The sequence below is a fragment of the Manis pentadactyla genome, chromosome 6, assembly GCF_030020395.1.
Source record: "Manis pentadactyla isolate mManPen7 chromosome 6, mManPen7.hap1, whole genome shotgun sequence".
Lineage (NCBI taxonomy): Eukaryota > Metazoa > Chordata > Mammalia > Pholidota > Manidae > Manis > Manis pentadactyla.
Genome location: NC_080024.1, coordinates 66,704,753 through 66,723,775, shown reverse-complemented (window position 1 = coordinate 66,723,775; position 19,023 = coordinate 66,704,753). Strand labels below are relative to the sequence as shown.

Here is a 19,023-nt window from a genome sequence, read left to right as displayed (position 1 = left end):
TGGTAACCACAAATTAAAAGCCTGCAATGGCAATAAGTACATATCTTTCAATAGTCACTCTAAATGTTAATGGACTGAATGCACCAATCAAAAGACACAGAGTAATAGAATGGATAAAAAAGCAAGACCCATCTATATGCTGCTTACAAGAAACTCACCTCAAACCCAAAGACATGTACAGACTAAAAGTCAAGGGATGGAAAAACATATTTCAGGCAAACAACAGCGAGAAGAAAGCAGGGGTTGCAGTACTAATATCAGACAAAATAGACTTCAAAACAAAGAAAGTAACAAGAGATAAAGAAGGACACTACATAATGATAAAGGGCTCAGTCCAACAAGAGGATATAACCATTCTAAATATATATGCACCCAACACAGGAGCACCAGCATATGTGAAACAAATACTAACAGAACTAAAGGGGGAAATAGACTGCAATGCATTCATTCTAGGAGACTTCAACACACCACTCACCCTAAAGGATAGATCCACTGGGCAGAAAATAAGTAAGGACATGGAAGCACTGAACAATACAGTAGAGCAGATGGACCTAATAGACATCTATAGAACTCTACATCCAAAAGCAACAGGATACACATTCTTCTCAAGTGCACAGGGAACATTCTCCAGAATAGACCACATACTAGGCCACAAGAACAGCCTCAGAAAATTCCAAAAGATTGAAATCCTACCAACCAACTTTTCAGACGACAAAGGCATAAAACTAGAAATAAACTGTACAAAGAAAGCAAAAAGGCTCACAAACACATGGAGGCTTAACAACACGCTCCTAAATAATCAATGGATCAATGACCAAATCAAAATGGAGATCCAGCAATATATGGAAACAAATGACAACAACAACACTAAGCCCCAACTTCTGTGGGACACAGCAAAAGCAGTCTTAAGAGGAAAGTATATAGCAATCCAAGCATATTTTAAAAAGGAAGAACAATCCCAAATGAATGGTCTAATGTCACAATTATCGAAATTGGAAAAAGAAGAACAAATGAGGCCTAAGTTCAGCAGAAGGAGGGACATAATAAAGATCAGAGAAGAAATAAATAAAATTGAGAAGAATAAAACAATAGCAAAAATCAATGAAACCAAGAGCTGGTTCTTCGAGAAAATAAACAAAATAGATAAGCCTCTAGCTAGACTTATTAAGAGGAAAAGAGAGTCAACACAAATCAACAGTATCAGAAACAAGAAAGGAAAAATCACGACGGACCCCACAGAAATACAAAGAATTATTAGAGAATACTATGAAAACCTATATGCTAACAAGCTGGGAAACCTAGGAGAAATGGATAACTGCCTAGAAAAAAAAAAACAAAAAAAAAACCTATATGCTCATTTCCACATTTTCAGATTGATATTGAAAACTTTTCATCATAAGTTTAAACATTTGCCAAGGTTTTAATTTTTAACATTACAATTGTAACATTAATATTGTAAATAGTGATTTTTAGTAGGCTTTTAAATAACTTTTAAAAATTTATTTAGTAAAAGCTAATCATAGTAATTTGAAACCTACCATCATTCATTTAAAAATAAGTAGACAAGTTGTCTCTTTTTCTTCTTGAGCTCATATTTCCATTCTAACTTCTCTCAGAGAATGTTGACCTTCTAAAATACAGGCAATCCTCACTTCATGCAGGACTGCAGGACCAGAAAAATGACTGTGCAAGATTGTACAAAATAATCTTAACCGCTTGTCCCTTCTTGGAGTCTCTGAGTCTGCTGCTGTTTTGGTCCTTCAGTTTTGCTTTGTTGTTATGCTCCACAAATGAGGGAAATCATTTGGTACTTGTCTTTCTCTGCCTGGAACTGCCTGTATTTTCATACTTGAAAATCTTTTACTAATGCTTCTCAACTTCTCTGAAACAAAAATGTAAATGTACATAAATTAAAATTTTAACTGTTTTACATTCTTGATTCTTAAGCAGTAAAAAAAATTCTAAGCTGATTAGTGTTACAATTATTATAATGGATCAAACAACGTAAATGTTTAAGTCAAATGTAAAAATTTACCAGAAGTTCTTTCAATCTGATGAATTCATTTTCTTTTAATTTAGACCAGATATCCTTGGCTGAGTATTGCTTACTGCTGGAAATGACAGTTAAGGATCAATGACATTCCCATTTTTCATATCTATAGATAAAATCTCTGAGAAAATGTGTTCACATAGAAAAGTAGATGGAAATGAGAGGACTCTTTTTATAGCAATGCCACTTAGTTTGTGGATTCCAAGTTGTCAAAATGCTTTTTAGCTTTTGTTGAAAACAAGAAATTAGAAACCTTCTGACTTGCAAAATTACTTATTATCCAGTCATTAGAATGTTCACTTTCTTATTTTCCAGGTAGCTTATCAAAAAGCCTTTGCCGAGACCTATCAACTTCAGGGCAGCCACATATACCTGCGCTGGCTGTGTGCTGTCCAACTCCTGAGGACAGGGCTCACACTGCACTCCACCTGAGTGGAAGGAGCTGGAATTGTTCAGGGCACAGCTGACACAGCTCTATGGGGTGGCCTGATAAGTTATACCTACTGTTTGTTACTTAACAGCAACTTGTTTAATCCCAAATGTAAGTGAAGTATATAAAATTTTCTGTATCTACCTGCCATTTATATACATTAATAATGATATCACAATTGGCATATCAAACATTTAATGACATAGCAAACCTAGTGGGACGATGTACTAATAAGGTAAAAACAATAAATAAAATTGTTATTTTTTTAGAAACCAAGAGTTTTGAGAAGTGAAGTCTGCTATCCAAAGGCATCTGACTCCATGCCAAGTCCAGTACCTGCCAAGAGTCATTTTTGTCTCATCTCCATGGTGGTTCGTTATTCCCTTAAGACTTGGATTCACAGATGGCATATTTGTTTTCTTGAACAGTGTCATTAATTTATTTAACTTTTCAATGCTAATTCTATGTGTCTGAGCTCATCAAATCTATTAGCATTTGCAGTGGTCTCTTTGATAAAACATGTGGTAAATAACAACTGCTCTTGGCAATACCCAGAATGACCTGCTCTTCTCTTGGCAAGTTGAAGCAGTCTAATATATGCTGATACTTCCATTGGTCTTTTTAAAAAACTGAGATGTAATTGACAGCTGATAGATGCTTTTAAGCAATAATTCATAACAAGGGAACATTGGGCAGTGGAAGCAAATGTTTTAATCTATACAGCAATCTGAAATAGCTATGCACAAGTGACAATATAGAGAATTCTTTTATTCAAGAATCATTTGTCACATGCCATTATGATTCTAGAAGCCCATACTCTGAGTTAGGCAGGGCATATAATAATTTCTATATATCAAAACTGGTATAGCCACAAACAACTGTCTCCACACTTAAGTGACAAACATGGGAAGAATGCCCCATCTTTAATCACCGCAGTTGTGTCCTTGATTGGCAACACCAGCAATAACATCACTACCACTTATGAAGAACAAACTGTAATTACAGGTAACTGAAAGTTCATAATTTTTTGAAGACATGTTAATAAGATACTAATCTCCAAATTGAGGTGACAGAATTAAGTGTAAATATCTTTCTTTTATGATGCTAACATTTATATACCAAGTCTTAAGTGCTTTCACATTAGTAATTTTGTCTTTCCAATAAACTTAGGTTGAGAAAGTATTGCTATTTTCTGTGTTTTATAGATCAGAGAATTTGTGGGGTTTTTTTTTGGTATCATTAACCTACAATTACATGAGGAACATTATGTTTACTAGACTCCCCCCATCACCAAGTCCCCGCACAAACCCCATTACAGTCACTGTCCATCAGCATAGTAAGATGCTGTAGAATCACTACTTGTGTTCTGTGTTGTACAGCCCTCCCCGTGCCCCACCCCACATTATACATGCTAATCGTAATGCCCCCTTTCTTACCCCCTGCCTTATGTCTCCCTTCCCACCCATCCTCCCCAGTCCCTTTCCCTTTGGTAACTGTTAGTCCATTCTTAGGTTCTGTGATTCTGCTGCTGTTTTGTTCCTTCAGTTTTTTCTTTGTTCTTATACTCCACATATGAGTGAAATCATTTGGTACTTGTCTTTCTCCACCTGGCTTATTTTGCTGAGCATAATACCCTCTAGCTCCATCCATGTTGTTGCAAATGGTAGGATTTGTTTCTTTCTTATGGCTGAATAGTATTCCATTGTGTATATGTACCACATCTTCTTTATCCATTCATCTACTGGTGGACACTTAGGTTGCTTCCATTTTTTGGCTATTGTGAATAGTGCTGCAATAAACATAGGGGTGCATCTGTCTTTTTCAAACTGGGCTGCTGCATTCTTAGGGTGAATTCCTAGAAGTAGAATTCCTGGGTCAAATGGTATTTTTATTTTGAGCATTTTGAGGAACCTCCATACTGCTTTCCACAATGGTTGAACTAGTTTACATTCCCACCAGCAGTGTAGGAGGGTTCCCTTTCTCCCCAACTTCGCCAACATTTGTTGTTGTTTGTCTTTTGGTTGGTGGCGATCCTTACTGGTGTAAGGTGATATCTCATTGTGGTTTTAATTTGCATTTCTCTGATTACAAACGATGTGGAGCATCTTTTCATGTGTCTGTTGGCCATCTAAATCAGAGAATTTTATAACTTGCTTAAGGCTACATGTTAGATAAGTGGTGAAGATGAACTTTAAGTCTGAAATAAAATCTCATACTTTTCTTCTCTGCTAAACTGTTTATTGCATGTTGAGATACTAAGCCTTTCATTCTTCTTCCATTTGGGGTTCAACATACATTGTTCTGACTGTGCAAAAGAATCCCTAATGTCCTTGATTAGAATGCAGATTCCTAGGTTTCCACCCCAGAGAAGTCTTGAGAGGTGGTGGTGGTTGTGGATTGCTGAGTAACCAACATCTCACATAATTCAACTGAGATAGTGTGACATGCGGAATTAAAGTAAAACCACCCAAATGAGAACAAGCAGATGCCAGTTATTCAGATCTTACTATAGCAAGACAGCCACTGTCACTTGCCTTTGGCAGAGGCTCAAAGGCAAGCAGGCAAGTAGAAAAGCTTTATGAAGGTGAGAAAAAGGGGAAGGTCTTAGGTATACTCCGGTTGGAGGCTGTTGTACTGGGAAAGCTAGAGGTGGGCTACTAGAAGTACAAGGACTTTTAAGTCATTGGCTTGGGAAGCATATTTGGCTTTCTCTGGGTGGTCTCTGGTCAGTCCAGGTAAGGGTAAAAATAGGTAAGTTGGTGGTCCTTGACTATGTCCTGACTGTTCTAGTACAATTGCTGCAGGCTGTGGTTTGCGTTCAGACTTGGGTTGTCATATACAGTGTGTCCATTGTCCATTTGTGTACTCTGTCTCTCAGAAAAACACTGGGCCTCTGGGCTGCTTCATTCTTTTCTTCCTCCCTTAAGGTAGCTACTTTGTAAAGTCCACAAGAGCAATGGACCGTCTTTCACCCTTATATCACTAGTGCCTAGCCTTATCAGGCACTCAAAAAAATCTTGCAAATGAATGAATAAGTGAAAATATTTGATGTTAGCTTTTATTGGGATAAGAAAGTGAACTTTTTGGTAGCACATGGACGTGTTGATGTGATCAGACTGGTTGTCACCAGGAAGAAAGGCTGGAGACTGCTCCTTCCCGCTGCTCTGCTCTCAATATGGTAAACCCTGCCTCCTCCGCCCTGGCTGCTTCCAGTTTTTTACAAAGCCCCCAGGTTAACCCATAGGGTGAAAACCCAGGGCTCCCTCCCGAGTAATCTGCTTAAGGGGGGATGGCGTTCGTGGGAAAGTGGCGGCAGCTCCTGGCATCTTGAAGGCGACCTCAACCCAATCCTCTGCTGCCTTCTCGCACACTTTCCCTCCATCTCTCCCCGCCATTAAAGCTGGACTGGTTACGAGTTACTGAAGGAGGGAAAGCCGCCAAACCCTGTCCCCGCCCCCATATATGGTCTTAATTCAGGATTACAGAGTTCGCGCAGAGAGGGTGCTCGGGGTGTATGCGTTAGAGGCCGACCCAGCGCGAGTGGAGCAGGCCGGCCGTCCCAGCGGCCACGGGGGGAACTGCAGCCGCCCGCCCCCTGGGGCTCCCGCGAGTGCCCCGCACCCAGGCCGCGGGGGGCCGTCCGGTTGGAGGCGGGGAGCCGCCGGGCACCGAAAGAGGGGCCGCTTGTGGGCTGGAACTGCCCTATCAGGCAGCCTCCGCCGCGCCCCTTCCAAAGATGGTCACCGGGCCCGGGGGCGTCCCCGCCGCCGCCCGCCGCTAGTCCGCGGGCCAGCGCCGCTTCCCGGAGCCCCGCCGCAGGTAGGTGCGTGCAGCCGCACCGCCGAGGCCCGTCTGCAGGGCGCGAACGGCCTGGCGCGGGCCGCGAGGCCGCGCCGCCTCCCGACGCCGCCCTCGGCAGGGGCGCGGAGACAATGGCCGCGCGGACTCCGGGCCGGGCCGAGAGCCGCGCGCCTCCTCACCCGCGCGGCGCCTCCCGCCGAGTCCCCGCGCCGGGCCCGGCGGGCGTGCGGCCTCCGAGCGGGGCGCGGGCGCGGGCCGGGGTGCCGCGGCCGGGCCGCTGGCCCTTCTGCCCTCCCCTAGGCGGAAGGGCGCAAGGGCTCCCTCCCGGGGGTCTTGCCCAGTTATATCTCGGTCATCCCTCCCGCGCGTCTCGCTGCGGTTTGAAAGGGAGACGCAGCTGGGGGGAAAGGCTGATTCGGAGCGGGTCCGCGACGGCTAGGGTCCGGCCGCGAGCGGGGTGACTCCTCGGACACTCGGCTAGCCCAGTGTGGACCTCTCTGGGATCGCCCGCTTGGGGCTGATTGCGGAGACTGGTGAATGGGGGAGCCGGGCAATATTTCTTCTCAAAAGGACTACTGAAAAATCCAAGGACCTCATTTCAGGCTTCGAGCTACCCTGAATTTAAATTGGCCATTGTGTAAATTACAAAATAATCCGTCACATTTTGCATTTGTTACTTAGAATAATGAATTTAGGCTGGTTTGGGAGTAAATTCTATGCTAATCTATCATCATAGTGATTGGAGTATTTAGCATTGATTGAGGTAATATGCAGAATTGAAAACATTTTATTTTTTCATATTTATTGCAGGTATGGCTTTAAAAGGACAAGAAGATTATATTTACCTTTTCAAGGATTCAACGCATCCAGTGGATTTTTTGGATGCTTTCAGAACATTTTATTTGGATGGATTATTTACTGATATTACCCTTCAGTGCCCTTCAGGCATAATCTTCCATTGTCATCGAGCTGTTTTAGCTGCTTGCAGTAATTATTTTAAGGCAATGTTCACAGCTGACATGAAAGAAAAATTTAAAAATAAAATAAAAATCTCTGGCATACACCATGATATTTTGGAAGGTCTTGTAAATTATGCATACACTTCCCAAATTGAAATAACTAAAAGAAATGTTCAAAGTCTGCTTGAAGCAGCAGATCTGCTACAGTTCCTTTCAGTAAAGAAAGCTTGTGAGCAGTTTTTGGTAAGGCACCTGGATATTGATAATTGTATTGGAATGCACTCCTTTGCAGAATTTCACATGTGTTCAGAACTAGAGAAGGAATCTCGAAGAATTATTTGTTCAAAGTTTAAGGAAGTATGGCAACAAGAAGAATTTCTGGAAATCAGCCTTGAAAAGTTTCTCTTTATCCTGTCAGGAAAGAATCTCAGTGTTTGGAAAGAAGAAGCTATCATAGAGCCAGTTATTAAGTGGACTGCTTATGATGTAGAAAATCGAATTGAATGCCTATGTAATCTACTGAGCTATATCAACGTAGATGTAGATCCAGTGTATTTAAAAACAGCTTTAGGCCTTCAAAGAAGCTGCCTATTAACTGAAAATAAGATCCGATCTCTAATATACAATGCTTTGAATCCCATGCATAAAGAGATTTCCCAGAGATCTACAGCCACCATGTATATCATTGGAGGCTATTATTGGCATCCTTTATCAGAGGTTCACGTATGGGATCCTTTGACAAATGTTTGGATTCAGGGAGCGGAAATACCAGATTTTACTAGGGAGAGCTATGGTGTCACATGTCTGGGACCCAACATTTATGTTACCGGGGGTTACAGAACTGATAACATAGAAGCTCTTGACACAGTGTGGATCTATAATAGTGAAAATGATGAATGGACAGAAGGTTTGCCAATGCTCAATGCCAGGTATTATCATTGTGCAGTCACCTTGAGCGGCTGTGTCTACGCTTTAGGCGGTTACAGAAAAGGAGCTCCAGCAGAAGAGGCCGAGTTCTATGATCCATTAAAGGAGAAATGGATTCCTATTGCAAATATGATTAAAGGTAAGTACAGAGATTATGTTTATTCTATATTTAGATGCTTGGGGTCAGTCCAGTGGTCTCAGTTCTGTTGCAAATAAATTTAAAAAGAATTTATCACTTTGGAATGTCATCTAGGAACTACAGTGGATTCTACAAATAATCATGCACAGAATGTTTCAAGTAAAAAGGTTATATAGCAGTCCCCAACTTGTCTTACAAGTTACATGATTAGAGTACACTTCTCAGGCTAAAAAGGAAATACCATTTATATAAGAAAACAGTATAATTCTACTTACTCCATGGCCTGTTTTGAGCCTAAATCTTGCTTTGAGTCCTAAGAATTTATATTAGAAGCCATAGGCTAAATGAAGAGAGAGAGAAAGCTAGGTACTTTTATTAGTCAGTGTTTCATTTTTTTTTTATGTTGAACCTTTTTTGATTCTTTTAAATATTCAGCTTTTTCCCCCTCTCATCATCTGATCATCCCTTTTTTAAAAGGTCTTTCATTAAAACCTTGAAAAGTTTGGTCCTTGAAGGGTTTAGCAAATTACATTCTCTCAGAAACTAGGCACAAACAGCCTCTGCCTTTTGTTATTCAAGTCTTGTTTCATAGGGTGAAGGCCAGTGGTAGATCCCATACCCTCTGCGTGGCCCACAAAGCCAGGCACTTACTGGGCCTCAAACCCTATCTGATGAACACTGTGTTTTCTGCTGTTTGATACTATGTTAGCCTTGCTCTCTTTGCCCCCCACCAGAAGAAATACGTTAAACTGGTATCTTATTTAATTACATTTATTCATTGGTGCTGGGAAGTTACACGAGAACAGCTGGTAGGTTGTTACCAAATTTGAGTCATTTTATCCGAAATATTTCTTCCGAAGACTGTTTCATTTTTAACGCTAATGAGGGTGTGGGAACTTGACCTGGTCTGGGAATCTGACCCAGTATAATCTTGGATGACAAGCAGGAAGCCTGAGAGTCAGAATGGTCTTGTGACTAGGCACACTACTTCTGAAGCCAAACTGTCTGGGTCCAGATCCCAGCTTTCCACTTACTTTGCTGGAGACCTTGGGCAAATTGTTAAATCTCCCTGCACCCCAATTTTGCCATCTGTGCAGTGGAGGTGATAACATTACATATGTTCAGGGTTTTGAGAGAGTTAAATGAATTTATGCATGTGAAGCACTTAGAACAATGTCTGGCCTGGAGCAAGCCTATTAGGTGTTATTGTCCTCAAAGTCATTATGGAAGAACATTTCAGCTTTAATGGGACAAGAATGACCTCCATTTTAAATCGGGGCCCCTCTCTTGCACACGCGAAGGCTCAGCGGTGGTTCCGAAGGCGGGAGAAGGTACTTAAACCAGATGCTGTTTCTGCTCTAGTTTTTTACTCTTCCTGAGCTTGATTACTTACTGATCCCGGGTCTCCTTCCCAGGGTGGTTCTGAATTTCCTTCAAAAGAAACAAGAAAGTTCAGATATAACAGTTTCAATGGTTTTGTAGTTTAGAGTATATTTCTTTGAGGATGGAAGTTTACTACTTTACCAAAAATTTACTAAATCATATTTGAAACAATACTTGCTGAGAAGAACGTGCTGCAGTGGTGTGCCCACTGTGAGAGAAAGCCATGTGTTCTTGCTTAGCCTTGAGTGGAATGGAAGACCCTCAGAAACCAAAGTCCCCCCCCATCTACCATCTGGGTCTGAAATTCCAAAGTTTTATACTTTTAACTTGAAGTTTTGATTCCTGATTCTATCTAATCATTCCAGGGAAGAGTCACACTTTGTCAGTTATGTGCACTTTGGCTAGTACTGGTTCTCATGGGTGCACTCATGCTGAAAAAGCTTTAAGTTTCCCATTTTTCTGTACAAAGGATAACATTTTCCCCAATTTGTTTTATTTTGTAGTCATGAAGTGAACTAGCAGCTTTTCCTGGAAATGAGAATATGAACTGGGTAGAGCCAAATTTCAAATTCATTTCCTTTTTTGGCTTAGAGATGTACAGAGAAGAAATAAATGCTAGTTATTTAAGAACTTCTAACTTTTTTCCCCCCTCATCATAACTGTCCTGCTTATAAGTTTTGGTGCAGAACTGCGCAAGGAGTTTGAACTGCACCCAGCACATAATGGTGCTAAGTAAAAAGTTGGTTGAAAGACTAAACTGACGTTTTCAACTAAAACAAGCTTCACCATCTTTCTTTCTCTTTTCTTCCTCTGCTGAGCCCGTTTCCTCCTCTTTTTCCTGTGACATCAGTGTTGCCCAGTCTTCTGAGCTGAGAACCTCAGAATCAGTCCTGCTGGTCACTGACGTGGGCAGTCCCCAGAGCCTGTTCACCTTTGTCTCTTGCTTCAGGCCTTTCTCTCCACAGCCAAGGCTCCTTCTCAGTCAGGCCAATACTGAGATCTTGCTGACTCTTGTTCTTCTACTTTTGTAATCCCTCCATTCCTCTGTTTAAAACCTTTAAAATCCCACTAAGTCCACATTTCTTAGTGGGGCATCAGGATCTCTTGCTTTGTAGCTTCAACTTACCATGTCAACTTTAATTCCCACACAGGAATCCCTCACAGAATGCCTTTCCTGCATGCTGGCATCAAACTGGGCTACTTCACATTGCCCAATAAGCTGTCACATTTGCCTTTCCCCCTGTTCAGGATGCCTTCCTGGCACCTCTGCTGGCCAGTGTTCTGCCTACTCTGTCCAGGCCAAACTCTGCTGCCTCCTTCAGGGGTCTCCCTAGTCAGTACAATGTTTCCTTGCCTTGAACACTCACAGTAGGACTGTTCCCTGTGTTCTGATTATTTGTGGAAATGTCTCAATGTCTTTTAAAAGAGTGAAAGGAGCCTTTCTTTTTCCTTCTTCTGTCCCTTGTAGCACCTAGCACAGGCACAATGCCTTGCATCTACTATCAATAATAACAAAACAATAATAAATTTAGCTCAATATTTATTGCAAAACAGAATGAAAGACCAACCTGAAGATGTGATTTTAATTAACACACAGGCGTGGGAAACGCTACAGCCTGTGTCCTACATGAAGTCATCTACGTCATTGGTGGTCACTGTGGCTACAGAGGAAGCTGCACGTATGACAAGGTCCAGAGGTACAGTTCAGATACCAATGAATGGAGCCTCATCACTTCCAGTCCACATCCAGGTAACACAGCTGTCTAAAGTAGCACACATTGTGATACATCTTATCAGTATAAAACATGGCTAAAAATTGGTTGGAAATTGAAAATGCTATATTAATAGCAGATTAGATATAGGTGTCATTAAGAGGCTTAAAATATTCCTATGTCCATCTAACAGTAATCACAATTAGATTATTCTAATTAGCTCACATCCACAAATACTTTCCCTGATGACTTTACACAGCACACATTTTAAAGGTCTTCATGGTTAAAAGTGGCAGCTTCTTTTTAAATTTTTTTCACTTAGGTTCTTTATTATTTCCTTTTCCTTTGTTATGTGCTTTATTTCATTTACATGTATTATATAAAACACAAATTTTATGGACAGTTAAAAAGTTCTAGTCTATCAAATAGTCAGGAAGGGTATACCCACTGAATCAGTCATCAGGAGATGGTTTCTTCTTTAGAAGCATATTCTTTCTGGGTTTCAGTAACTCTTAAGCACTCACTCCTACAATGTACAGAGCTTAACAGTTAGAAGAGGGTCATATCATCTGCCCACAAGGAATGACTTGCCTTTGCTGGGCTTTTGTTCTCTGACGTGTCTCTTTGTGAAGAGCTCGGGGGGAAGCATAAGCTGTAACCTGTCACAGTTATGCCATATGTTTAAGTTTTCTCATTAGGAAGGATTCATATCACCATACTACTTTCAGTCTTTTTCCATATAGCATCAGCCTTCTGTGTGGGTTACTGGAGAGCAATTTGAAATTCATAAGCTTGAGTCATCTGAGAGTAACTGTAATAGTGAACCTTCTTGAATACTTTCCATACGTCAGGCACTGACTAGGCTAGCACTTTGTATAAATTACCTCATATTTTAACTACAACCCTGTGAGTAGGTATTGTTTACCCCCATTACATACTTGGAAATGGAGGCTAGAAAGGATAAGTAACTGCCAAGATCACACAGTTTCGAAGTGGTGGACCAGGATTCGAGTTCAGGCAATCTGAATTTGAGTAGAACCTGAGCTATAACCATTAATGTCTGCCTCTCCTTCAGGGAGCAGGCTCTCCTGCTTTTGACCAGCACAGCTACTTCCCACCCATACATCATATATGTCACCTTGCACTTCAGGTGGAGCACACATGTGAATGTGATGCTGCACCTCCATATGCCACAGGCTTTGCGTGAGAGGACACTTCAGCTCCAGGCTGTCCTGGCTCTGAAGGCATCATAGATGGGCAGCCTTCTGTCTCCTGGTAGCCAATATGTATTTTCTCAGACTCCCCACCACTTTCTGTAATGACCAATAAAGTTATAATGGGAAGTAATAATTACAGCTAATATTGACTAATTGCCAACATTTATTCGATAAGTATGTGTCAGGCAGTATTCCAATAATTTTACATGTATTAATGTATTCAAACCTTGCAGCAATCCTTTGAGCTAGGTACTATTATCATCTCATTTTACTGGTCACTGAGGGACAGAGACAGTAAGTAAATTGTCCAAGAGCAGCCAGCTAGTGCTTCTTAGACTTGACCTAAGACTTAAATCTAGGTGGCTGGCTGGGAGCTCATGCTCTTAACAACTATACTATTATCTCGTTTGATCCTCATGTTGACTTTATGAGTTAGATACTACTCTGAGTTATTGTTACAAAGAAAATCCAGGATAGGAAAACTCAGATTAACAAATTAGCATTACAAATTTAATATACATTTTGTAAAGGGGTTCCTTTAAAAATAAATGTCCCATAACATATTTAAGTTGCATATAGCTTGTTAACTATATGAAAGAGAGTCTAAAAGGCAGTGAGATATAGCCAAAGTATGAAAAGCCATGGCAAAATTTGATAAGTATGAAATAAAGAAAGTATGAAAGCCATGGTAAAAAATTTTTTTTAAAGTTAAGTCATAAATAAATATTTAATTATATGGGAACATATAATTTCATTTGCACAGTTTTGGTTGACATTGGTCTTTTTCCTGACATAATGTAAGAAACAAAAGTAGCAAATTAGCACCTTACATTGTAGGTTCTGTTTAGTATTTAAAATATCTTTTAACTGGCATGTTATAAATATTTGAAATCCGGGAGATTTCAAATAAAAATCATAATTTCTGGTCTTTAGAAAAATTGGAGGGTCTGGCAACCTTCCCTCCTGGCAGCAATCACTAAGGGCCAAGTGGTGGCCATTCCCTCTAGATGAGGCTTGTGTACTCCATTTCACCAGTCTTCCATCCTTATCACATCATAGACCTAGGGGACCCATGCTGTTGCTTTTTCTTATGCCCTTGCCTGTTTGATTCAGCTAGTCTGTTGTTTCCTTAGTCCTTGAAGGCATTTAGATCTACATCCTCTGAATTATAGCAAGGTATGCTGCTTGTGCATGTTAGGAGCCCCTCCTGAGGAGCATTAAAACATTAGTCTTGAATCTACATATAGATACGTGGCTTAGGCTGCAAAGAAATGACTATTATTTTTAAAAGGTAGTATAAATGTTATTTTTTTATTAATGCCTTTAAGGGAAGCAGCTTTGTATAGTTAAAAAAACATGGGACTATAATTCCATTAAATTCAAGGAAATATTCATTGAGACCTTTCCTTGGGAGATTACTGTTCTAGTTATTATGTAAGACACAAAGATGATTAAGAGCTAGTCTCTACTGCCGTAGGAGCTCAGAATCTAGTAGCAAATATACACATGTAACCAGGATGCAAGACAATGTTAGAAACAAGTGCTTTGAATTAGAGGGTGGAGAGGAGTTGAGTCTAATTAAGGATTAGATATTAATTAAGAGGATTCTGGCAATCTTAGAAGGGTTCCAGAAGTAGGTTGCTATGATTTAGGCCTTAAAGAATGGCTACAAATAAGGAAGGTAGTTTTTGAGAAAGGGTTTTCAGGCAGAAAGTTAGTCAATGAAGAAAGGCAGAAGGGAAAGTTACAGGTTTACTCCAGTACCTGGGAGTAGGTGTATATGAATAAGATGTAAGAAGGCTGAATAAGAGATTGGGTGGGAGAGTTCAGCTGAGGAACATATCATAGAGGGCTTTGAATGGAGGATTTAAAAAACAGAACTATCAAAGGTTTCAGAGCAAGAGACTAATGTGTGACTAGTTGTGGTTTTAAGAAGAGAGCTTTTAGAATAAAGTGGGAGAAAGTCAGACGACAAGGAAATCTGCTAAAACAATTGTAATATACCAGGTGAGAAGTGCTAAAAGCCTGAAGTGGTAGGAAAGGAAAACAGATAGATATGAGGAATATTACATATTTACCATCAAATTGATAATGATTACTATCTTGGCTGATCGGATATAGGAGATGAGGGAGAGATAGGAGTTGACAGTCATTCCAGAGTCTGTGACTGGTTGACTGGGAGGATGGGGACCGTTGAAGGAGGAAGATAGGAAGGGAGAAAAGGAGCTGAACTGGAGCTCAGTCTTGCAGTTAAATGTGAAGTACTAGTTGGATAATGCAGAAGAGGTGTCCAGCTGTTCAGCTCTTCTGGACAGCAGAACTGGGGGTCTACAGCTCAGGAGGAAGAATGTGGCTAATATAGAGATCTGGGAGTTTGCTTAGATATGGTGACTATGGGTGAGGGAGCAATTGAGCTGCTTAGGAGGGTAGGAACAACAATACAGCTGTGGACAGAATCTTGAGAAACAGCATGAGTAAGTGATGAGCTGAGGAAGAAGAGCATGTGAGGAACAGAAAAGCAGGAGGTGATAAAGGAGAAAACCTTTAGAGAGCTGTGTCAAGGTGGGAGCGAGCTATGTCCTGGCTCTGCCATTTATTTACTTACTTAATTTTGGGCATTGCATCTTATTTTCCAAAAAATTAGGAAGTTAGATTAGATAAGCCTTAGGTCTTTACAATAAGATAAATCTTAGGAAAAAACTTTTAAATCATCTTAATAGATATTAAATACCAGAAAATATTGTGGTTATCTTTGATTCCCTGAATGGCTTTGTTCATAATTTACTCATGTAACACTGAATACAGACTACCATGTATTTTATAGTGAATATTTGTATATAATCTCTTAGAGCAGTGACAGATGGTCCCATTCCCATGCTTGGTTTGAAGTTATTCATTTGTGCCACAGATACTTGCTGAGTACTTCCTGTGTACAATGTACAGGGCTGGGAGGAGCTCAATAAACAAGACATAATTCCTTAACCTCAGTAGCTTCGTAGCATGACCAACAAGAAAAAACTCAGTTGTAGCTGAAGAAGAAAAAGTTTCCAACAACAATAACAGAACATTATGTTGTATTTGGATTACAAGGGAAAACCTACCAGGAATCACTTTTAAGTATTTTTACTGCATAGGAAGATTGAGATGCCTCTCTAAACATGAGAATCACAAATTGAGGATTTTTGTGTAAACTGAATAATAAGGAAAGCCTAGTAAGCTTACTCTTGAATCACTTCTACCAATTGATAAATTTTTTGAATTTTAATTTTTACAGTAACCGTTGGATGAAGTGATTCATATAATTTATATAGATATTTCACAAGTACTTGAATAATTAAATTCTATGAAAATTTTACATGAACATAAGTGATAAGTAACAAATAGGTTTTTCAGAGGTGAGAGAATTCTTATTTTCTTTGATGTCAGAAACTTAACAACAGAATGTGGACTCAAAGCAAAAATTGTCATCTTCACAGACTTTTCCTCAGCCTTCAAAACCCAAATAGCAAGAACTTAATAAAAGTTTGTTGCATTTGTAAAGGAGGAATCACATTCTGACTCTGCATGCTATCTTTCTATAGAGGGACTTTTAAGCTTTCCTTCCATAAAACAATGGGAGTGAATATTTGGGTACAGAGGGTACAAGGTACAGTTCGTTCATTGATCCAGCATTTATTGAGTCCTTACAAGGCGCCAGGCACTTGCCATTCCCTAACTGGTTATGTTTGGTGGACAGGACACCTTTCCTGCACTGTTAGAATGGGGAATGGGACAGTAAACAGGGAACGTATCAGAGAATGAGAAGTGCTGCAGAAATGATTAAAATAGGGCGATGTGGAAGAGATACCTGACTGGCCACTCAGAGTTGGATGGTCAGGGAAGGCCCCTCTGATGGCCTGTGCAAAGACCTGGGAAAGAAAAGGCTTATAGGCAGCAGGGGCAGCTCAGTCATTTACTTGCTTCAACATTAGTGCCACTGACGAATCCTGCTCTTCCTTCAGGTCTGTGGCTAGAAGTACTTAAGGGTCATCTTACAGCTGATATTCCCAGAGAATGGACTCACAGGCTAGTAGTGATGTTAGAATTGGGGTTGTGGAAGAAACAGGGCTGGGACTAGGGTGAGGCCAGAGAGACACTCGAGGCAGAGAGCTGAAGAAGTCCTTCGGAGAGTCCGCAAATGTGAGAGCCTCCTTGTGTTCTGTATTCTGGCGTCCTGCTTGTCTCGCCATAGGCACAGCCCTGGGAAGGGAGAAGAGGTGAGGCTGCACAAGAGCCTGTGCCTTGAAGAGTCAACAAGTTTGAATGTGGAGGGGGAGATAGATAAAAATGGGAAAAATTAAAATGGCCTGGAAGGCTGATCCCCTAGAGACAGGGGGCTCCCAGCCCTAGGGCCTGGACCTCATGCAGCAGCCCTCTGCCTTTGAGTACCTTTCACAGCTTCTTAATATGACAGACTGCAGTCCTCCACTAATCTGGTTGTGTGTTTCTCTGAACTCTTAAGTCCTTACCTTGACCAGCATTGTGAGAGAGACAAGCAAGATAATCTGGCCCCTGTGGCAGCAGACACTCCACACAGCCTGCCACGGTTGCAGGGATAGCTGCAAAGGCCTGAAGGAACCTACACCAGTTAGCTAGTATGTCTTCATTCGTGTCAGAGACACCGTGCTACAATCTTTCACACAGAAGTGTGGAAGGACAGGTGTGTGCGCTGGGAAGTTCCCAGAAGGGCAGTGGTCTAGGATGATCTTGCTGGCATCCCGCATAGCCAGCTTGAGGATGGCCTTGGGGAGAGTGGCAGGAGCAGGCCATCGGAATCAAGTAACGAGGAATGGATTTTAAGGCTCAGTCTTGTGGCAGCATGTGCTGGAATCAAATGTCATGACCATCCTATTTTTGTCTGCTGAATTATGAAGGATTATTGTATTACCACCCTTAGTCATCTCTTTTATTTATTATCCTAATAAAAGTTTGCTTTTTTCTTTTTAATAGAATACGGACTGTGTTCAGTTCCATTTGAAAATAAGCTCTATCTAGTTGGTGGACAAACTACAATCACGGAATGCTATGACCCTGAACAGAACGGATGGAGAGAGATAGCACCCATGGTGGAAAGGAGGATGGAGTGCGGCGCTGTCGGCATGAACGGGTGCATTTACGTCGCTGGGGGGTACTCCTACTCGAAGGGAACATACCTTCAGAGCATTGAGAAATATGATCCAGATCTTAATAAGTGGGAAATAGTTGGTAATCTTCCAAGTGCCATGCGGTCCCATGGATGCGTTTGTGTGTATAATGTCTGATTGAATTCATAGAAATGACCAAGTAGTCACTGCTCTGGAGTAGAACAGGATTTGGAGTCCGTTACTTGTTATTGTGGCACATAATAGGTAAATTATTACTAACTCCCATTCTATACCCAAACTCAGTGATTACTGGTCAAGAAAAATCTTATGTGCACTTAACAGTTGAATCAGTGGTGGTAACACCTATAATCTCTGCTTGCCAAAGGTAAAATGGAATTTGGACACTTGGTAAAAGGTGAAAACCTTTGTAGTGAACTTTTTCTCTTGGTAGCATCAATACTGTACAGGTCAAAATCATTCTGTGGAATGAAATGTCTCCAATGACCCTGTAATGTAATAGACAGTGTAATTAAGGTTCTGTTTAGCTAGCAGGGAATTGTAAATTTAAGGAAGGAATCTTTTCTACCTCTACAAAGTCAACAGTTTTAAAAAAGTTCTTTTTCACCTTTAGAATTACTTTGAATTTGAATTTACTTTAAGTAGTTTTTTTTTTCCCTTTGGAATGTGTATAATTTATTGTTATCCTTTTTACTAACTACCAGAGATAGGCAGGGTACTGTGCAAAGATTATTACTGTCCAGAGTTTACAAACTAAATTTAAAAGAATGGAAAATCTGGGAAGTTGCAGATTAAATAGTTGAATATTTGCTGATGCTAAGAGCTATTTTTAATTTTCAACTTTGATGTAAATTGTTTGTATAGGTGTCTTTAGTTTAAGCATGTTAGAAAATCCTTCTTATAATTAAGTATAGAAACATGAAACATATCTGCATACATGCCAGAAAGCATGTAGAACAGTTGTGACATAGTAGAAAATACATTGATGAGAAGAAATTTGCATTCATTTCCCAGCTCTACCACTAACTAAATATTTGACTCGGAATTGAGCCACTTAACCTATCTTCTATTAGAGCTTCCTGATCCATGAACACTGTTACTTTGGGTCATAGATGTGCATAGACAATGATCCCTATAACCCTTGCAGCCACCAGAGGTGGCCTGGGTGTCTGGAGCTTCTGGGCCAGAAATACCTTTATCCATTTTCCTTAGTGTGCCTACAGTATCTCTTTGCATGTATGCCATAACTTGAAAAATAGGTAGG

The 19,023-nt window shown here is 40.6% G+C and overlaps 1 protein-coding gene across 1 annotated transcript; it reads left to right on the top strand.

Moving 5' to 3' along the window:
* The first annotated feature begins 5,979 nt into the window (after positions 1 to 5,979).
* Positions 5,980 to 18,695, top strand: KLHL23 (kelch like family member 23). Its single transcript, XM_057503929.1, has 4 exons — positions 5,980 to 6,299; positions 7,092 to 8,306; positions 11,287 to 11,439; positions 17,608 to 18,695. Exons 2-4 carry the CDS (start codon positions 7,094 to 7,096, stop codon positions 17,916 to 17,918), a joined length of 1,677 nt encoding a protein of 558 aa, XP_057359912.1. The 5' UTR covers positions 5,980 to 6,299; positions 7,092 to 7,093; the 3' UTR covers positions 17,919 to 18,695.
* Positions 18,696 to 19,023: the final 328 nt, after the last annotated feature.

What these genes read in the sequence shown, in the direction of transcription:
- KLHL23 (XM_057503929.1), top strand. Translation starts at nt 7,094, where the DNA reads ATGGCTTTAAAAGGACAAGAAGATTATATTTACCTTTTCAAGGATTCA. An exon ending in TATTGCAAATATGATTAAAG is followed by an intron (nt 8,307 to 11,286) that starts GTAAGTACAGAG and finishes ATTAACACACAG; the next exon opens with GCGTGGGAAACGCTACAGCC. An exon ending in CACTTCCAGTCCACATCCAG is followed by an intron (nt 11,440 to 17,607) that starts GTAACACAGCTG and finishes TCTTTTTAATAG; the next exon opens with AATACGGACTGTGTTCAGTT.